Source organism: Notolepis coatsorum (assembly GCF_963971535.1).
Source record: "Notolepis coatsorum genome assembly, chromosome: 3".
Lineage (NCBI taxonomy): Eukaryota > Metazoa > Chordata > Actinopteri > Aulopiformes > Paralepididae > Notolepis > Notolepis coatsorum.
Window position 1 is genome coordinate 181,612,090 of NC_140167.1, and position 19,781 is coordinate 181,631,870.

General features: G+C 43.7%; 1 protein-coding gene across 4 annotated transcripts in view; it reads right to left on the bottom strand.

Annotated features, from left to right (window-relative positions):
• Positions 1–19,781, bottom strand: part of med14 (mediator complex subunit 14) — a 75,470-nt gene that overhangs the window by 29,887 nt on the left and 25,802 nt on the right. Inside the window, exons 16-24 of one of the 4 annotated variants that reach the window (XM_084310914.1) lie at positions 18,341–18,417; positions 17,990–18,150; positions 12,629–12,775; positions 10,245–10,489; positions 6,999–7,268; positions 4,408–4,654; positions 3,719–3,841; positions 3,265–3,441; positions 470–708 (exon numbers count right to left, since the gene is read on the bottom strand). In XM_084310914.1, the coding sequence (XP_084167040.1) occupies positions 470–708; positions 3,265–3,441; positions 3,719–3,841; positions 4,408–4,654; positions 6,999–7,268; positions 10,245–10,489; positions 12,629–12,775; positions 17,990–18,150; positions 18,341–18,417 (1,686 nt within the window). Of the gene's footprint in view, positions 1–469; positions 709–3,264; positions 3,442–3,718; positions 3,842–4,407; positions 4,655–6,998; positions 7,269–10,244; positions 10,490–12,628; positions 12,776–17,965; positions 18,151–18,340; positions 18,418–19,781 lie in introns of all 4 variants that reach the window. The other 3 variants (XM_084310913.1, XM_084310916.1, XM_084310915.1) reach the window with 3 other exon arrangements.

Below are 19,781 nucleotides of genomic sequence, written 5' to 3' on the forward strand. Positions count from 1 at the left end.
TGTTGTCTAGTGTGACAGGTGAGTTGTTGTCTAGTGAGACAGGTGAGTTGTTGTCTAGTGAGACAGGTGAGTTGTTGTCTAGTGAGACAGGTGAGTTGTTGTCTAGTGAGACAGGTGAGTTGTTGTCTAGTGAGACAGGTGAGTTGTTGTCTAGTGAGACAGGTGAGTTGTTGTCTAGTGACAGGTGAGTTGTTGTCTAGAGTGACAGGTGAGTTGTTGTCTAGTGAGACAGGTGAGTTGTTGTCTAGTGAGAGAGGTGAGTTGTTGTCTAGTGAGACAGGGGAGTTGTTGTCTAGTGAGACAGGTGAGTTGTTGTCTAGTGAGACAGGAGAGTTGTTGTCTAGTGAGACAGGTGGGTTGTTGTCTAGTGAGACAGGTGAGTTGTTGTCTAGTGATACAGGTGAGTTGTTGTCTAGTGAGACAGGTGAGTTGTTGTCTAGTGAGACAGATGAGTTGTGGCTCCGCTCACATTGGGCTCCTGCTGGATGATCCTCTGCAGGTGCCGTCTCATGATGACCGAGCCCAGGAAGCGTTCAAGCGGGGAACAGAGGTAGCTTCCTGCCAGGCCTGGCACCAGGCAGGGCGTGGGCGAGGGGAGCAGCAGCACATGCAAGGCATTGTGGGTAAGGATGGTGGGGATGGAGGCGGCCCAGGGGCGCTGAGGTAGCTTACGTGGTGGAGGCATACTGGTGGGCATGACCTGGGAGCCTGAGACACACACACACACACGAAGGTTAACAATATATAACAGAGTATACAGACCGACCCTCATCTGCACCTTTGTTTACACAGTTTATTTTTTAATCCTCGTTGATGGAGCGCCGGGGGGCGTCCTGGTTGTTGTCCACAAACATGTTGAGGAACGTTTGCGGAGAGAAGGAGGAGAGTTGATGTTCTGGGCCGCGGCCCTCGTCTAACGGTTTGGCCACCCCTGCTCTAAAATGAAAAACATTGGCGATGTCTGGCACCTGCTGACCGCAACCGGTACAGATTTTTGCAGTGAATTCTTGGCCTACGTTTCATTAAGGCCGAGATATGCTTCGAGGTCGGCTGTCTGCAAAATATTGCGTGTGGGAGCTAGACCGACATACTTCCACGTTGGTTCAACACGTGGGTTGAAGTACACCGCCGAACCACTAGGTGGCTGTGCTGCGTTGTGTTGTACAAATGGCTATATTTTCGGACTTCCTATGCCAGTTCTTCTTCGATTTGGTCCATGTTTGTAATGTAGTTAATCACGATCGATAGTGGAACGCTCAGAGATGATAGATATGGACGTACGTCAGGCCCAGCCCGCCGCAGGCTCGCCGCAACCTTCGCAACCACTTGACGTCCGAGTATAAAGTAGGCATTAGTCCTTGAACGTGCCTTCGCTGACCTTCTCCTCTGCCATCATGAGGACCGTTCCATCACTATGAAAAACTCAACACTTTGTGAGATCCACCCTTCAAGGGCAGAGGGAGCGATGTGAACTTAGAAGTGCATTTTTTACCCTGAATGCATTGTGATTTATCATCGTTTCCTGTGCAAGAACCAATGACTGAACAAACTATATACAAGTGTAAGTAAACTAACAATATGAAGATAATTATAATAATCAAAATATGTGTGATGTTTTCTGACACTGATGAAGGCCGGATGGCTGAAAACGTTTTGTGCGCTATAACAACTTGAAAATAAAAACAACGATATTCCGAGTGCGGTCCCTACCTCCTTTTTTGATGTTTTCTGACCTCATTACTCTGTGTAATTACATCACCTTCACCCCCCTAGAGCTTTAGATTTCCCTGCTGTCTACATAAGGGCATGTGCGTACCCCCCCCCCCCCCCCCCGTACCCTGCCCTTCTGCAAGTGGCCACTCGCGTGACGCGCGGTACTACACATTATATGCTATGTCAGGGAGGGCATGGCAAGTGATTCATGAAACGATACTCCACTAACGGCATCGGCCGGTCCTTTGTGCCAGCGGCCATCAGGCTCCACAACCGTGACCGCTGCCAGCAGCTGGAGAACTAACGGCTGCAGAACTCGAGAACTATTAGGAATGTCTGACCACTAAGTGTGTCGGACTCTTACCCACCAAAACCTGCCCGGACTACAACGTATGAAGTATCACGCCAGTTAGGGTACCTTGTCTATACTGCACCTTGTCTATACTGCACCTTGTGTATACTGCACCTTGTGTATACTGCACCTTGTGTATACTGCACCTCGTCTATACTGCACCTCGTCTATACTGCACCTTGTCTATACTGCACCTTGTCTATACTGCACCTTGTGTATACTGCACCTTGTCTATACTGCACCTCATCTATACTGCACCTCGTCTATACTGCACCTTGTCTATACTGCACCTTGTCTATACTGCACCTTGTCTATACTGCACCTCATCTATACTGCACCTCGTCTATACTGCACCTTGTCTATACTGCACCTAGTCTATACTGCACCTTGTCTATACTGCACCTCGTCTATACTGCACCTTGTCTATACTGCACCTTGTCTATACTGCACCTTGTGTATACTGCACCTTGTGTATACTGCACCTTGTCTATACTGCACCTCGTCTATACTGCACCTTGTCTATACTGCACCTTGTCTATACTGCACCTTGTGTATACTGCACCTTGTCTATACTGCACCTCATCTATACTGCACCTCGTCTATACTGCACCTTGTCTATACTGCACCTTGTCTATACTGCACCTTGTGTATACTGCACCTTGTCTATACTGCACCTCATCTATACTGCACCTTGTCTATACTGCACCTTGTCTATACTGCACCTAGTCTATACTGCACCTTGTCTATACTGCACCTTGTGTATACCGTTTCCTTTTACTCTTACTCATAGTATATATTCAGATAAAGATAATTATATTATTACAACATATAATATAACTGATAGGGCATACAGACCCTCATCTGCACGTTTGTTTATACTGTTTATTTTTCTCATTTTTATATTCAGAGTTAATTATATAGTTTACACTGTTTATTTTATTGCCTATATGTATGTCATTCTACCATTTCCCTGCCCATATCTGTACCTCCCCTCCCCCCTTCCCTGCTATGCTGTGTGTGCTGTTGAGAAGACAGTTAGCCAGCACTGGGATCAATAAAGGAATGTCTTATCTTATCTTAGAGAGCAGTGTGTTGTGTGTGTGTGTGTGTGTGTGTGTGTGTGTGTGTGTGTGTGTGTGTGTGTGTGTGTGTGTGTGTGTGTGTGGGGTGTGTGTGTCACATAAGAGCGAGGTGCTTACTGGTGCCAGCACGCGGCGAGTGGGGGTCAGGGATGGGCGAGTGCAGAGAGGGGTTCCCGGGGGACATGCCGGGGATGCGCGCCCCAGGAGAAGGCCCTGAGACCTGGGGTGAGCCTGGCCACTGGCTCCTCTGGCTGGGCGACACCATGGCATACGGAGAGCTGGGGTCCAGAGCGCCTGTGGAAAGAGAGGAGAGCGGACTTGACTTACAACAAACACCGTTAGACGCGTCCACCGCTCACCCTCATACACCGGTCTGCTGTAACTAAAGGCCTTGAGGCTCTGCCCCGCGGGACGACTGAACGGCACCCCGAGATGACATCAGCTCGTCGGGACGGAGTTCAGCCCGGTCCAGCCCTAGCCGGTCCTCACCCGCCCGCCCCCCCCGGCCCAGCCAACCCGGAGATCGAGACGACCACCCGGCCAGCCGATACGGACCCACCTGGCCACTTACCGTGGGGGCTGGCAAAGCTGGTCTGGCCCATGGCTATCCCCAGAGAGGAGGGAGATGGGGTGGGCCCAAAGGGAGATGGTGCCCTGAGCACTCCGCTCGGGGAGCTGGAGGCATGGATGGTCCCTGCACACACATACGTACACACACACGTACGTACACACACACACATCAAAGGGCTCGTCAGACTCGGGTAGAGGTCGACAAGGTATCCTCATACACACTTGCGCACACAGTCATGTACACGCACACACTCGTGCACACACACACACACTAAAGCTGGGCAGTGGGCATTGGCTGGCGGGCGGAGATGGAAGCAGGATGGAGGGGCTGACTGCATGCTTGCTCCCCTCTCGGGGTATGAGGTGGGCCTTCAATGTGCGCATGACGGAAACACTTGATTTCAAGCGCTTGCAAAATCACAAAGGGCGCACTCAGTCGCATCATCTCTCTCTCTCTCTCTCTCTCTCTCTCTCTCTCTCTCTCTCTCTCTCTGCTATCACATGTAGACAAGGTGTAAGCAGGACAGGGTGGTGGGGTGATAGATGAGCGTCATTAAATGTATTCAAAGTCAGAGCTATTTGATATATTTATGCTGGTGGGCTGCCATGCTCAGGTGGCACAAATAGCAGACACCAATCTCTCTCTCTCTCTCTCTCTCTCTCTCTCACACTTAACCCCTGGCATCTTACCTGGCGACTGCGTGGGCATCATGGATGGCGAGGGAGCCACGTTGGCGTGGTACGGTGTTGGCGGCGAGGTGAGGGGAGGGTACACCCCTCCGGCGCCAGCTCTCATCGGCTGCTGCTGCTGGGCGTGCAGTTGGTTCATCAGGTTGTCCATCACGTCCGCGCCCACCGGCGAGGGCGGGTTGTCGTCCTCGTTGACGGAGCGCCGGCGAGCGTCCTGGTTGCTGTCCACAAACATGTTGAGGAACGTCTGCGGAGAGAAGGAGGAGCGTTGATGTTCTGGACCGCGACCCTACTGTCAGACGGACATCGTCGATTGCTGGAACCTGCTGTCGCCGAAAACGTGCGCATGGGAGCTAGAGTGACATACTTCCACATCGGTTCACATGTGGGTTGCAGTACACCGCCAAACCGCTAGGTAGCTGTGCTGCATTGTGTTGTACAAATGGCTATATTTTCGAGTAGGGTATATCTGCAGAGCCACAGAGCCCAACGTCTGGGCGGGGCTTCGTGGCGTGGACGGGTTTGAGGCGGGGCTTCGTGGCGTGGACAAGTATTGTGGCATGGACAAGTCTCTGTTGGAGTGCGCATGTGTGTGCCGTATATGTCACATGTATCGGTACTAAATACCTGTATGTCGATATGAATTGAAAATGGGGGACCCTGATGTAAACAAGACAAACGTAGGGGGTAGGGGTGTAACGATGCATCGATTAATCAAAATGCATTGATTCTAATGGGACTATTCAACTGCATCGATTTGAAAATGTTAGAATGGATTATAATCTAAATTAATTGAAAATAAATAAATAAATAAAATTAATGTGTGTATTGTTTTTATTGACCTATAGTCCATTCATGCTGAGTGAATCAGTTCCCCCAGCCACATTTGTGTATTCAAAAATTTTTGGGGAATTAACTGATAGAAAATTAATCGAATCGAATCGTGGTCAAATGAAGAGATTTCATGATGCATTGAATCGTTGCCTGAATAATCGTAATTTATCGTTGTGAGGTTGCATCGTTACACCCCTACCTTCCACTACCACACTACAGACGGTTAACCTTTTCACTACCACACTACAGACGGTTAACCTTTCACTACCACACTACAGACGGTTAACCTTTCACTACCACATTACAGAAGGTTAACCGTCTGTAGTGTGGTAGTGAAAGGGTTAACCTTCTGTATTGTCGCCGTGAAAGGGGTAACCATTTGGTAGTGTGGCAGTGAAAGGGTTAATTTGGTTGATGTTTGTAATGTAGTTAATCACGATCGATAGTGGAACGCTCCGAGATGATAGATATGGACGTACGTCAGGCCCAGCCCTCGGCAGGCTCGCCGCAACCTTCGCAACCACTTGGACGTCTGAGTATAAAGTAGGCATTAGTCCTTGAACGTGCCTTCGCTGACTTTCTCCTCTGCCATCATAAGGACCGTTCCATCACAATGAAAAACTCAACACTTTGTGAGATCCACCCTTCAAGGGCAGAGGGAGCGATGTGCACTTAGAAGCACATTTTAGCCTGAATAATTTCCATAATTTCCAGTGCAAGAACCAATAACTGAACAAAACAAATAATATCAAGATAATTATAATAACCCCAGACACATCTGTGATGTTTTTCCGACTCATTACTCTGTGTAATTATTTCACCTTTACCCCCACAGAGCTTTCGATTTCCCTGCTGTCTACATAAGGACAGGTGTGTTCTGTTTCAATCCCCCTCGTACCCTCTGCTCTGCGAGTGGCCATTCGTGTGACGCGCGGTGCTACACATTATACACTATGTCAGGGAGGGCATGGCAAACGATTCATGAAACAAGCTTTCGATTTCCCTGCTGTCTACATAAGGGCAGGTGCGTTCCATTTCAATCCCCCACTACCCCCCCCCCCCCCCCCCCCTGTACCCTGCCACTCGTGTGACGTGCTACGCTACATCAGGGAGGGCATGGCAAGCGATTTATGAAACGACACTCCACTAACCGCCTTGGCTGGTCCTTTGTGCCAGCGGCCATCAGGCTCCACAACCGTGACCGCTGCCAGCAGCTGGAGAACTAACGGCTGCAGAACTCGAGACCTATTAGGAATGTCTGACCACTAAGTGTGTCTGACTCTTACCCACCAAAACCTGCCCGGACTACAACGTATGAAGTATCACGCCAGTTAGGGTACCTTGTTTATACTGCACCTTGTGTATACTGCACCTTGTCTATACTGTTTACAGTTACTCTTACTAATAGTATATATTCAGATAAAAAATGAATGATTGCCTATATTTAGTGAGAGTAACATATAATATTACCGATAAGGCATGCAGACCCTCATCTGTGCCTTTGTTTACAGTTTATTTTTCTCATATTTTATTCACATCTAAATGTATTGCCTATATTAATGTCTTTCTACAATTACCCTGCCCAATCATACGTGTACCTCCCCTCCCCCCTCCGCCATGCTGCTATGATGCCCGAATTTCCCCAAGGGGATCAATAAAGGAATATCTTATCCATCTTATCTTATCTGAATCCCAACCTGAGCATGACATGAGAGCAAAGCGAACCTCCGTATGAATACGGTCGAGCCCCCCCCTACCTTGAGCCCCGGGGCGGGGTAGAAGCCCTCCACAATCTTGGTGTTGTCGAAGAGGCTGTAGGCCCCGTCTCGGATGGCCACCACGCCGCGACTGCGGCAGTAGATGTCTATACAGTACATGTTGCGGAAGGCGAGGCGTATGTGCGTGGGCGACTGGGGCAGGATGGAGAAGCACTGGTAGGCGGTGTTGGTGCGCTGGGTCAGGCCCAGCATGGGCACCGTCGGCAGCTTGTTGATGGCGTTCAGAGGGGCCTGCGTGTCCGATAGCACCTGGAGGAGAGGAGGAGGAAGGGTGTCTGTATCATATATACAGGGTATCTCGGGCTGGGCGATATGGCCTAAAAATATAACGATTTTAATGGATTTCTTTCTCTTGAAAACTAGAAACGCCAAGGAAATCATTCAAATAACCTTTGTTTTTATTTGACACAAAAGAATGATCAAACCAAGATGAATTTCCCTATTGGGATTGAAGTGCAAACCTAACTTTCACCAATCTTCACTTAATTTTTTTTTAATAATATATACATATAAAGGTTACTCTTGATCAAACAAAGATGAATGTCCCTATTGGGATTAATAGTGCAATAACTTGCTTTTTCACCAAACTTCACTTAAAACAAATAAAATGTGCCTCTTGATCATCAAACAAGAATGAATTTCCCTATTGGGATTAATAAAGTGCAAATCTAACTTTCACCAAACATCACTTTTTGTAAAATAAAAGGTGACTATAAAAAAAAGTATTATTAATTTGCTCAAATGTCGTGGCCTCACACAGTGCCAACTGCAGGTCTCGCCATCTCAGGTGCCAACTGCAGGTCTCGCCATCTCAAAGATGACAGAGCATGCAGCATCTCCCTGTTGGGGTTGCTCAATGCTGTAAAATATTACATAATGTGTTTGAGGAGCCTAATAATATTGCTACAGCGTGCAATTCTCTGAGGTGGGAGGCTCCGCCTCCGGGCGAAACCATCTCCGTGACGGCAGCAACAAAATGGCGGTGCACATGTTGATAAATGCTACATAAATGGACATAACAAATCGTTTTTTCTTAGAAACGCCTTATTTTTATAACGTGATTTTTTCTGTGGTTTATATAAATACTAATTTGATGCTATGACTATGTTTATATCGCTATGCTTCATCTCTCCCCTTTAAGGCCTTAAATTGAGAATTATGAATGTAATACTTTAACTCATTGAGCACCAAAAACGAGATATCTAGTTTCTGAAAGCCAACGCGTGAGCACCAAAAATGAGATATCTAGTTTTTTTTCCTGTTTTTCCTTTTATTTTTTAAACAGTCCCGCGGACCTTCCTGGCACCTCTGATTAAGTTAGAATTGAAATGATGATCGAATCCCGACAGGTGGCAGTATTGCCTACCTTTTGAACTGGGCTAGTTTAGTGTGGGGCCACTTTAGTGTGGAGAGTGTCTAGCACTCAAAGCACTAGATAGCGAGCAGCAGTGAGTACAGCTATGGAGACAATAGTAGGGCGATCGCGACTTGTGGAGACTATTATGAAGATGACAAAACAATCACACTTATGATAACGTGCGTTTTCACCAGACTACATTGGACTCAGCACTTCTGGTAAATCATAAAAATACTATAGTCAAACCAGCCGAGGAGGTAACTTTATTTGTCGCAGAGTTGAGAGCTGGCGATCGCCTAGAGCGAACTATTGGAGATTATTATGAAGAGGAAGAGGACAAACGGTGACGATCCATCCATAACATAAGGTGCGTTTTCACCAGACTATGTTGGATTCTAGTATTTTCAAACAGGCTGTTTGGATGTAGGTTTCTGTATGTAACGTTACCCTGGCGCTGCTAACAGGCCAGCTAACATTATATTTATTGATCCTGTTCTGACCTAAGACACTTGGAAAAAGAGTGGACAGGGTTTTGGTGGACCTGCTGACAAACGGTAACGTCTATTTTACCGAACCCCATCATAAAACATGCCTTTGTAATTATCCCAGCGTCGAAAAACGTAGAAACACATTCCATATAGTCATGTTTACCTTTGACCTGGAAATAATATAGGTTTCAGGCGAGCAACCCGCATGAAAATATGCATGCTGCACAAAACACGTCATAACTCGCGTTGCAGAGAAACGATACTGGATTATTATAATAGGACGATTTTTTTGCATCGGATAGCGCACGAACGAAGGCATGTAGAAATAAACGTTTTTTCCATGTTGGGGTATAAATAGTGCCTGTCAAATGAGCCATACTATTGTCTCCATAGCTATAATATATAGAATATACGATGGGTCTGCAAACATCGTGAAAATAGTCAAAAAAGCTGGCTCCAGGGAGTAAAGATGGAAAAACAGCGTGGCAGTCAAAGAGTTAAGATACCATGATATAGTTCTAGATAATATAGAGAAAACAAAAAACATTCACAAAGTATTTTTCCAATATATATATATCACGATATCTGCTACACAATTGATATTAATCGTATTGAACTGCGTGGCAATGAGAAGTAATTTTCCATCAACATTCTCACATAATTCAGAAATCATTTTGTGAGAAATTTGACATCTTTTCCATCATAAATTGCATCACAATTGACAATATATAAAATAAATAAAATAAGACAACTCAGATAGACCCTAAAACCATGAACATGGATATATTGCCCGTCCCCTCTTCATAACAATGGCTAGAGTCTGTCTAGAATTCAGCTGCTAGGGTTCTCACTTCTCACCCATACCAAGTCCTGGCACCACATCACCCCCATCCTCATCCACCTCCACCGGCTTCCAGTCAAGTCCTGCATCAATTTACGATCCTCCTCATCACCTACAAATCCCTTCACGCCCTTGCCCCCTGGTACCTAGCTGACCTCCTCCATCCCTACATCCCACCCCGGAGGCTGCGGTCCTCTGACTCCGGTCTCCTCTCCATCCCCACCACCAACCTGCACACTGTTGCCGCACCCACCCTCTGGAACTCCCTCCCTCCAAACATCTGCAACATCCCTGGACTCATTCAAATCTCAACTCAAATCTCACCTCTTCACCAAATTGATCAATGACTCTGCCTGACTTCTTTTCTTTTTTTACTTAATTGTTCCTCCGATCTCCTTCCCCTTAGTTTGCCCCCTCCATTGTTAAGCGCCTTGGGTCTCATGAAAGGCGCTATATAAATCTAAGAAATTATTATTATTAATTATTATTATCATTATAACGCATGCATTTACCAAACAGCGCCACAAATGCCTGCCTACCTGCAGCAGCTGGACCACGTTGGGGCTCTTGTTGAACATCTCCTGCAGCTGGTGCAGGATGATGTTGTGGCAGTTGGAGCAGCCCGAGTTGGGCCCCACGGTGCCCAGGGCCAGGTGGAAGCGCTGGGCGCCCGAGTTCCACTGGATGGTGACGGCGCTGCCCTTAGTGCTGCCATAGCACAGCACCAGCTTGCGGTAGTTGTACAGCCGGATCTCCAGGAAGAGGCCCAAGCACGACGGCATCTCTGCACGGAGAAGAGACGCCGGATGCGTTCGCTTAGACGGGTTTCTATCGAGGTCCTTTATTATTTTATTTGTTTATTGAAGTTTTTATGGCAATACAAAATGAGCAGTAGGTCAAACTGTACACATATATGCTAGACATATTGCACATATCTACATATAAAGTAGTCAAAATATAAGTCTATTGAACGTAGACTACATCGAATACACCACAATTTATTTTTTTATATATATATATATATATATATATATATATAATTTGTTCTGACATATAGCCAATTGGACAGATATTGATTGTATACTCAAGACAAGGATTGTACAGAAGAAAAACAGAAATAAAACATTAAAAATATTAGAAGGTAAACATCGGTTACACCTCACCACACATGTAGACAGATTAACCCAGCCAGATAATACTAGGTTAAAAGTGAGTATTGCTTATGGGGTGTCAATTGAACCCTGTTCCCCAACATGGGTAAAGAAACAACCCCATGTTTTATAAAAATCTAGCTGTCGAAAGCCTTATGACACACCTTATTTTCTCCATCTTAAGAAAGTGCAAAATATCCCTGAGCCACATAGAGTAAGATGGAGGAGTGGGTGACTTCCATCGCAGTAAAAAGGTCCTTTATTTGATCCGTTTGTGTCTGGCTCTTTTTATTTACTTACAGCCTCCTTTCCTGAATTTCCCCAAGGGGATTAATAAAGTATCTATCTATGACTTATGGGTTTTAATTAGAGGTGGGCATAGATTATTTTTTTTAATCTAGATTAATCTATATGCAATCCTGGAGTTAATCTAGATTAAAATGGCTCATTTGAAGTCTGCCGAAGGCATTCAAAATATGCGCGTTCTACCTAGGGATGGATATCGTTAGGATTTTATCGATACTACTACTATTATCGATACTGCTTAACGGTTCGGTACTTTATCGACATTGCTTTATTATTTATAACTATAAATAAATATTATTTCTTCAGCAACAGCAGCAGCAATGTTCTTTTATATAACTTTATAAATAAATTATAAATAAATATATTAAATAAATATTATTTCTTCAGCAACAGCAACAATGTTTTAAATGTGTCTGAATTATAGACTTTTTATAATAAACAACAAATGTAAGATAAAAAAAACTATATACACTGAATGATTAGTTGTTACCTAAAGCCCTTGGACTCCACTGTAGAGAAAGGGTGCAGGCCTTTGACAACAAACTGGGTCACAGCCCTGTGACACTCGTCCCCCCTATCCTCTGTCATCCTTCCTAGCTGCTAGGGTAAAGGGACTTGGCTTGGCTGGGACCGGTGGTGGAGGGAGAGGGAGGAGGCGTGGGCTGGGACATGGTGGCTGAATGACGATCTATAAAAAGTTGTCATCTTTCAAATATATTTGTAGCTAAACAATTAGCTAAGCAATTATATTTTATTTATTAGCCTATTCGTAATAATTCGTTATTAGCCTAGCTAACTCCGTATTATCTTGGCTTACCTGCAGTGGACGTGCATGGAGATGGAACACTGCGAGCAACGCAGTCGAAAATGCCACATTTCTGCAGACTAATGTTATGTTTTGACAACAGATGTTTTGACAAATTGCTTGTATTGCCACCCATACTTGCAAATGTTTTATTGCACTTGTGGCAACGTGCGTTGTCGGCATCGACTTTCGTAAAGGGTACCCAGACTTTCGTTTAGTTCTCTCCACCATGATGAGCGCAGAGCTATTACCATGCCCATACCTGTACCCCCTCCTCCCCCCATGCTGGCTGAATTTCCCCAAGGGGATCAATAAAGGAATATCTTATCTCATCTTATGCTGCCCTGCAGAAGCTAACCACAGTGACTACGCAAATAGTGAAACTGAGAAGAAAACGGCTTTAAAGTTATTTTGACCATCCAGTGATTTTGCAGTTACTGCAATTCTTTATACCATTTTTCTCCAAAAGAGAGCAAGACTGAACTGTGAAAAACGTTGTCACAAGATAAAACGGATATTGAGACGTAAAATTTCAATTATAACTAAATTTTGAAAAGAACTGTAATTACTGCCATTAGCTTCTGCAGGGCAGTATAAATAATCTACAAATAACGGGATGTCATTGGTGTGCAAGTGCGCACACACACACGCACACACACACCTGGTAGAGCTCGTGAGAAGTCGAGGACACACTGGTAGAGTTGACTGATGGAGCTCCAGTCATTGAGAAACATCTCCACCACCTTCCTCCCACCCACCGGCTCCGACAGGGGGTTCTCGTAGGTCAGATAGACGTGCCGCGTGTTGGCTAGCAGGATGGAGGACAAAGGGACATTTAATACAGGGAACATATAGAAATGTGGCACTTGGAAATGTTATTTAGGCGCTTGTGGGAAAAGATTACACCGGTAGGTACGTTTGGCCTGGGGTTTGAAGTCTTCAGATTAACAAGCCGAAACAACCTGTTCAGAATTATCGCCCTTTGTGATGTCAAGCAAACAATTAGCAGAAATTAATCAATTAGTTGTGCTTTTTGGAACCAGGAACACTGCCTCCCTAATGTACTGCCCAGTTTGTAAAGGTTTTTAACTCTTAGGTGTGGGGTAGCGAGGCAAGTGTGAACCAGACTCATCGATCTTCATGATCAATATAGGTTTAATAGTGAAACACAATAGTACAAAGTACATGTAGATTAAATTAGCTTGAGATGAGGAGTGTTTTCCAGTGGCCACCTGGGAGAACACTGAGGTGGAGAAGGAGACACTGAGCTTAAGAGTAGAGAGGGTGGGGGCTTTAGCTCTTTGGCTCTCACAAAGGTTTGAGATTTAAAGGAACACGCCAACATTTTGGGAGATTAGTTTACAGTCTTCTCCAGAGAGAGACAAGAAGATAGATACCAGTTTCCTCTCTGTGCGTTCAGTAGAAAGCTATCTGGCTGCTTGTTAGCCTAGCTTAGCACAATGAATGGAAGCGGACATGGCCAGTTAGCCTTCGGGAGAGGTGTTAGTTGGACAATGCCTAGGCTAACCGGCCATATAAAAAAAATTAAGACATTTTTATTTTTAATGTCCCCTTTAACACTTTGAATGCCCATCACGAGATATCTTGGGTTATCAGTTGAATGCCCATCACGAGAATTCTCATTTTATTTTTTTTATTAGCGATCTGAATTCATATTTCATCAACCGAGTCTACCGTTGGTAACCCTGCCCCGCCAGGCGCTCAGATGTGAAAAAAGCGCCGCCTATGTCTCCCAGATGGTAATGCACCCTTTTGGATTGGACCCAATGAAAATGGATGAGAAAAAAAAACTCCGGAATCCACATTTTACTTCTCACGCATGTAACCGGAGCCGATCAGATTAATTCTGGACCCTCAGCACAGCGTGTAATATGTGTTTTACAGTATACACGTTGGATCAATAAAAGGATAGATTTTTGGAATGGCGATCAGGAATTGGAATAATCCATTTGGATACCATCTGATCTCAGGTAAGGAATCTATTTTACCAGTCTTAGGATAATCAGACCCGTTTTCACAGAGATATAAGCTTTTCCCCTATATGTTGATATGGCTGTTTGACTGTAAGAGCGATCAGGAACTGAGAGAATCGATGTTCAGCTCGCGGCACCAGCGTGCACACGTACACATATACCATCGATAATCTAGCGTTTATTTGAAAACGATTAATAAATAGGCCGAAAAATGACAACGTTCTAGAATATTACAGTAGGCCTACAGGGCGATTATCATGGAATCTTTTTTTTTTTTTTTTGAAAACGAGGGCTTTTCAAAATGCTATAAAACGGAAATGAACCGATAAAAAAACAATCCGCTTCGACAATGTTGACTGGAAATGAGTCATTGATAAGCGACGGGCAGATTAGACACATAGCCATAATTTAAAACATAGATTCGGCCTTCCTCCCACTTAACGCCCTGCAAAAAGAAATATAACCCTCCCAAAAGAGATACCGATGGTAAAACACTTTAGATGTTTGGGAGTTGAAATATTCCCTACCATAAGCCAAACGGTGAAGCACAATTACATAAAAATCCAAAACAAAATCAAATACGACCTTGCCAGGTGGTCAAAACTTAAAAACTCAGTACAGGCACGGATATCAATAGTTAAGATGGACGTCCTACCTAGAATCAACTTCTTCTGCTCAATGCTACCGTTACCCCCTCCAAAGGGTTACTGGAAAGAATTACACTCCTCCACATACAAATTTATTTGGAATAACAAACCACCACGTATAAAAAGATCCACCGCACAGAGAAACAAAGCAGACGGAGGCATGGCATTTCCAGATTTCTACCACTACTTTAAGGTGTACACTTTAAGACCACTAACAACATGGTTTGATCCCCAAGCATTAGTATCCTGGAGAAATTTAGAAGAAAATATAGTAGCTCCACATAGGCTGAAGAGCATACACCAAATTATCAATTAAGCAATGCGAACGGAAATTTGGCCCCATAATCACTCATGCGATCCAGATATGGCGTGAAACACAAAAAAAATATTCTACCCCACATAAATGGCATAATCATACTCCCTTATTCAATAACAATGCACTCTTGATTGGAAAACAACCTATAAGATTCCCTAGATGGGAAAAGCAAGGCATACACTCATTAGGAGACGTTTTCAACAAACAGGGTTTTTGTAGTTTCAATGAAATACGCAAAAAATTTAATCTCACCAAGTCCACATATTATTTTTACGCACAGTTATTGGCATGTTTGAAGGCTCACTGTGTTCCATTAAGGATACCAATTGTACACCACAGATACCACAAATTTTTCTATGAAAGAGAGACATCGAGAGGTTTCGTTTCAGATTTTTATCATCAATTACTAACGGCCTCGTATGAAACCCTCCATCTAGACTCAGTCTGGAGGAGGGATATACCAGACCTGGAGACAGACTTTGACTGGCAAGAGGCCTGGGCAAATGTACGACTTGCATCAAGGAACCCGGACCATCAACAAATCAATCTTAACTATATTCACAGGACATACTTAACTCCTATAAGACTGAACAAAATGGGTCTTAAACAAGACTCCAAATGCTCCCTATGTACAAATGGGGACGAAGGGACATTTATGCACATGTACTGGGACTGCCCACCAGTTAAGATATTTTGGAAAGAAGTGACCCAGCAATTATCAAATCTCTTAACTCTGGATATACCTGTACACCCCTCTGTATTACTGCTGAATGATGTCTTTGAACATGCAGTACCTCCACAGCTAAAGAGATTGGTTTTATCCGGTATCACAGTGGCTAAAAAGCTGATAGCATCACGATGGTTTCAACCGGAAAAAATTTGCCGGAAGGTCTGGACTCTTACATATCTCGATGTGATTTATCAAGAAATATCTACAGCAAGAATTTTGGGTCTCAATGAATCCAAAATGACAATGTGGTTAGAAGTGGTGGAGAGAATAAAAGCTAGCATATAATGGTAGTGTCTGGTTAGGAACAAGTTATAATGGTTGGATTATCCAATGGGGGGTCCGGGAGGGGGGGGGGTACGAGCTGGAGCATATGTGTGTAGGTTTTTAGATAACAGGTATTAGGGGTATATCCTGTATAAGACATTTGACTAAATGGTAATTTCATTGGATATGCACTGTAATTAATGCTTGTATATCTTATCGTGTGTTGTCATGTTTGTTTATATGTTTGTTTAAAAAATAATAAAAAAATAAAAACAAAAAAAAAGATTAGGCGATATTAATGCTAACATTGAAGTGGATGGTGGGCATTCAAGGACTAAATGTGCGCCCCCTGCTGGGCACTGAAAGTGTTAAAAGGATGATACTGAAGATAATGAAGGAATACCCGCTCGCACGCTCAATCTTGCTCACAGGTAAAGCTTCAATTGTGCAACGTTTCAGCTCACAGTGGGTCTTTGACGAGCAATACAGCTACAACTGCTGTACACACACTCTGAAGTCAAGGTGTTAACCTCATTAATATGGTCAACTGCTATAGAGTTATGCTATGATATATACTCATAGTATATATTCAGATTCAAATTCCTTATCTCTCATATTAGGCCTGTCCCCGACTAAGGATTTCGGGTAGTTGACTTTGATTGGCCAAAATGTGCCGATAGTCGACTGATAGTTATACAATTATAAAATTATAGTAATTATCAGGGCTGTCAGTTTATAACGTTAATTAGATTAATTAATTATACAGCAAATTATCGCATTATGAAAATTTACTCAAAATTAATTATTACTTTTTTTTATCTCATTCATTAAAACGTAGAATAAACATTTACAGTATTTTTTTTTTAAATTGTCCATTTGCATGTTCTTGGTATCTGATTCTAGGGACATCTTTTTTTTTTTATCCACTTTTTCTCCCACTTTTCTATATTTTCTCCCATCCCAATTTCGTATCATCCAATTCAACCCTCCCCTGTCACGAACGCTGTTTCTTGCCTCCCACAAGCCGGCTGCAATGTGGACTAAGTCATACATAGCACAAGTCCCCTCCGGTACTTGAGGTAACAGCAGTCGCATCTTTTCACCTGCGCAGCTCGATCTCTCAGTGGCGAGGAGTAACGCGTGGGAGGCTCACGCTGCCCCCGACACTTCCTGATTCTACTGCGCAGGCGCACCAACCGACCTGTAGGAGTCGCTGTCCACAACGCCCGATCCCCACCCTTCAGTTTCCCTCCCCGTAATACGGCCAATGTGTATTACTGTGGACGACCAGCTAAACTGAAAGCAAATGTGGAGTGCTGGGCTCGAACAGGCGAGCCCAGCGTCTCCAGATTTCGTGGCGAGCGCCTTGACCACCACTACGCCATGTAGCCGCCCTATTCTAGGGACATCTATAGATCTCAGGGAATGTATTCCCAGTGTCAGAAATACCGTGTCTGTTACTAGGCTTGAGTAAATTGTAATGAACCAAATGAGTATCAATTCAATTATTTTAATTTTTTATTTATTTATTTATTTTAACTGTGAATAACACCATGCTAAAATTGACCAGACCTGAAAAATCTAAGCAAATGAATAAAGGGAAGATGATTAAACAGATTTTGTAAATACAGTACTGAATTCTGCCATCCGGACACATGCAATTTGAAATATGATTATATAAAATATCAGGCCTAAAATGGTTATGCGATTAAAATGCGATTAATTAGATAAATTGTTTTCATCGCCTGACAGCACTAATAATTATGCTTAATGTCTGAAAGCATGCAATTGGTCCACTGATGGATACATCTTGATATTAGTCTAGTCTAGTGTGTTCATTAGACGGGTGAAATCCTCTTTCAGTGCCTCTGTGCCCGTTTTCTTAGGCAGTTAGCCTCGCTGGTATGCGCGTCATTAGCTATTTATTATATAGATTTTTTGCATTCGACTAAGAGGTTGGCAGTCGACTACGGTTCCTTTCAATCAATTAGTTGACTATTCGACTAGTCAAGGTCAGCCCTACTTTCTACTATTACCCTGTCCATACCTGCGTGTGTGTTTGTGTGTGCACCTTGCTCCTTGCCGTGCGTGCTGTTGAGCGGACAGTTGGCCAGCACCAGCTCAGCCACCCAAGTGCGGTTGTTCCTGCCCTGCAAGCGGAAGGTGCAGTCCAGCAGGGAGCGATCCAGAGCTCTCCTCGTCTCCTCTCCTACTCCCTTACTGGGAGGGATTCTGAGGGGGGGGGGGGGGGGGGGGTACAGAATATTGATATATACAAAATATCTTAATAGTTGGAAACAGACTTTGCCGTCATCTGCTGTGTATGAGAGAGAGATAGCGAGAGCGAGAGCGTGTGTGTGTGTGTGTGTCTGTGTGTGTGTGTGTGTGTGTGTGTGTGCGTGTGTGTGTGAGAGAGTCTCACCTGAGGAGGCGGATAGCGTGACTGCAGCCGTCTCCCTCCACTTGGACCCCCTGGTTGGGGATCTCCATGTTGGATAACTAGCACCCAGAGGGAAACGAGAGACACAAACAAACGCACACATTAGTCTGACAACATGTTTTGTGCGCGGGGCAGGAAGGAGGACGATGACACGACGGGAATAGAACGCGACAGGAAACGCGGAGGACGGATGGATGTCACACGCAGATAGAGCTGTGGTTCTCAAGCTGAGGCTCTCAAGCTGGGGGTCATGACATTATAAAAGATATACAGATATATTACATATATTATACAAAGATATACAAATGCATCATGTTTATAATTTTTTGTATAGATGCCTTTTTCTTGTGAAATAAATAATTATTTAAGTCCAACGCAGCATTAATCATGAATCAAGTTATATAGCCTGAAAAGGGGAAATTAAAAGAAAAAACAACAGTATTTTGTATCAAAGATCACTATTCCGTCTGCGCTCGACTAACTAACAGTGTTTAGGGGTCGCAAACCAAAAACGTTGAGAATCTAAATGTATTAATTAATTAAATAAATAAAATAACTCACATTCTTACTGTCTTTTACTCTTTTTTTTTTAAACTTTGACCAGTCAGCTGGTTCTTTTTAGCGTTTATCGCTTTTTTTCGTCGCATTCATACTTGGTCAAGTTCGACCGACAGAAGCAGGCTGAAAGGGTTCAGATGGGAGGAAAGACACTCTGGGAAAGGCACGGCTGCCGTCCGGGATTCGAACGCGCTCAGCCCCAGATCCGCGCAAGCGCGGTTGTCCACGGCGCTGAAATAGCACTCGCGGTACGTGGTGAGCTACTGGAGCTCCCCCTGTCTTTTACTCTTATGTACCATACTACTATGCTACTACACTTATACTACTACCATGCTAGTATGTCTATACTACTATTCTTATACTACTACCTATCATGCTAGTATGTCTACACTACTATTATTATACTACTACCTATCATGCTAGTATGTCTATACTATTATTATACTACTACCTATCATGCTAGTATGTATATACTACTATTATTATACTACTACCTATCATGCTAGTATGTCTATACTACTATTATTATACTACTACCTATCATACTAGTATGTCTATACTACTATTATTATACTACTACCTATCATGCTAGTATGTCTATACTATTATTATACTACTACCTATCATGATAGTATGTCTACACTACTATTATTATACTACTACCTATCATGCTAGTATGTCTATACTATTATTATACTACTACCTATCATGCTAGTATGTCTATACTATTATTATACTACTACCTATCATGCTAGTATGTCTATACTACTATTATTATACTACTACCTATCATGCTAGTATGTCTATACTATTATTATACTACTACCTATCATGCTAGTATGTATATACTACTATTATTATACTA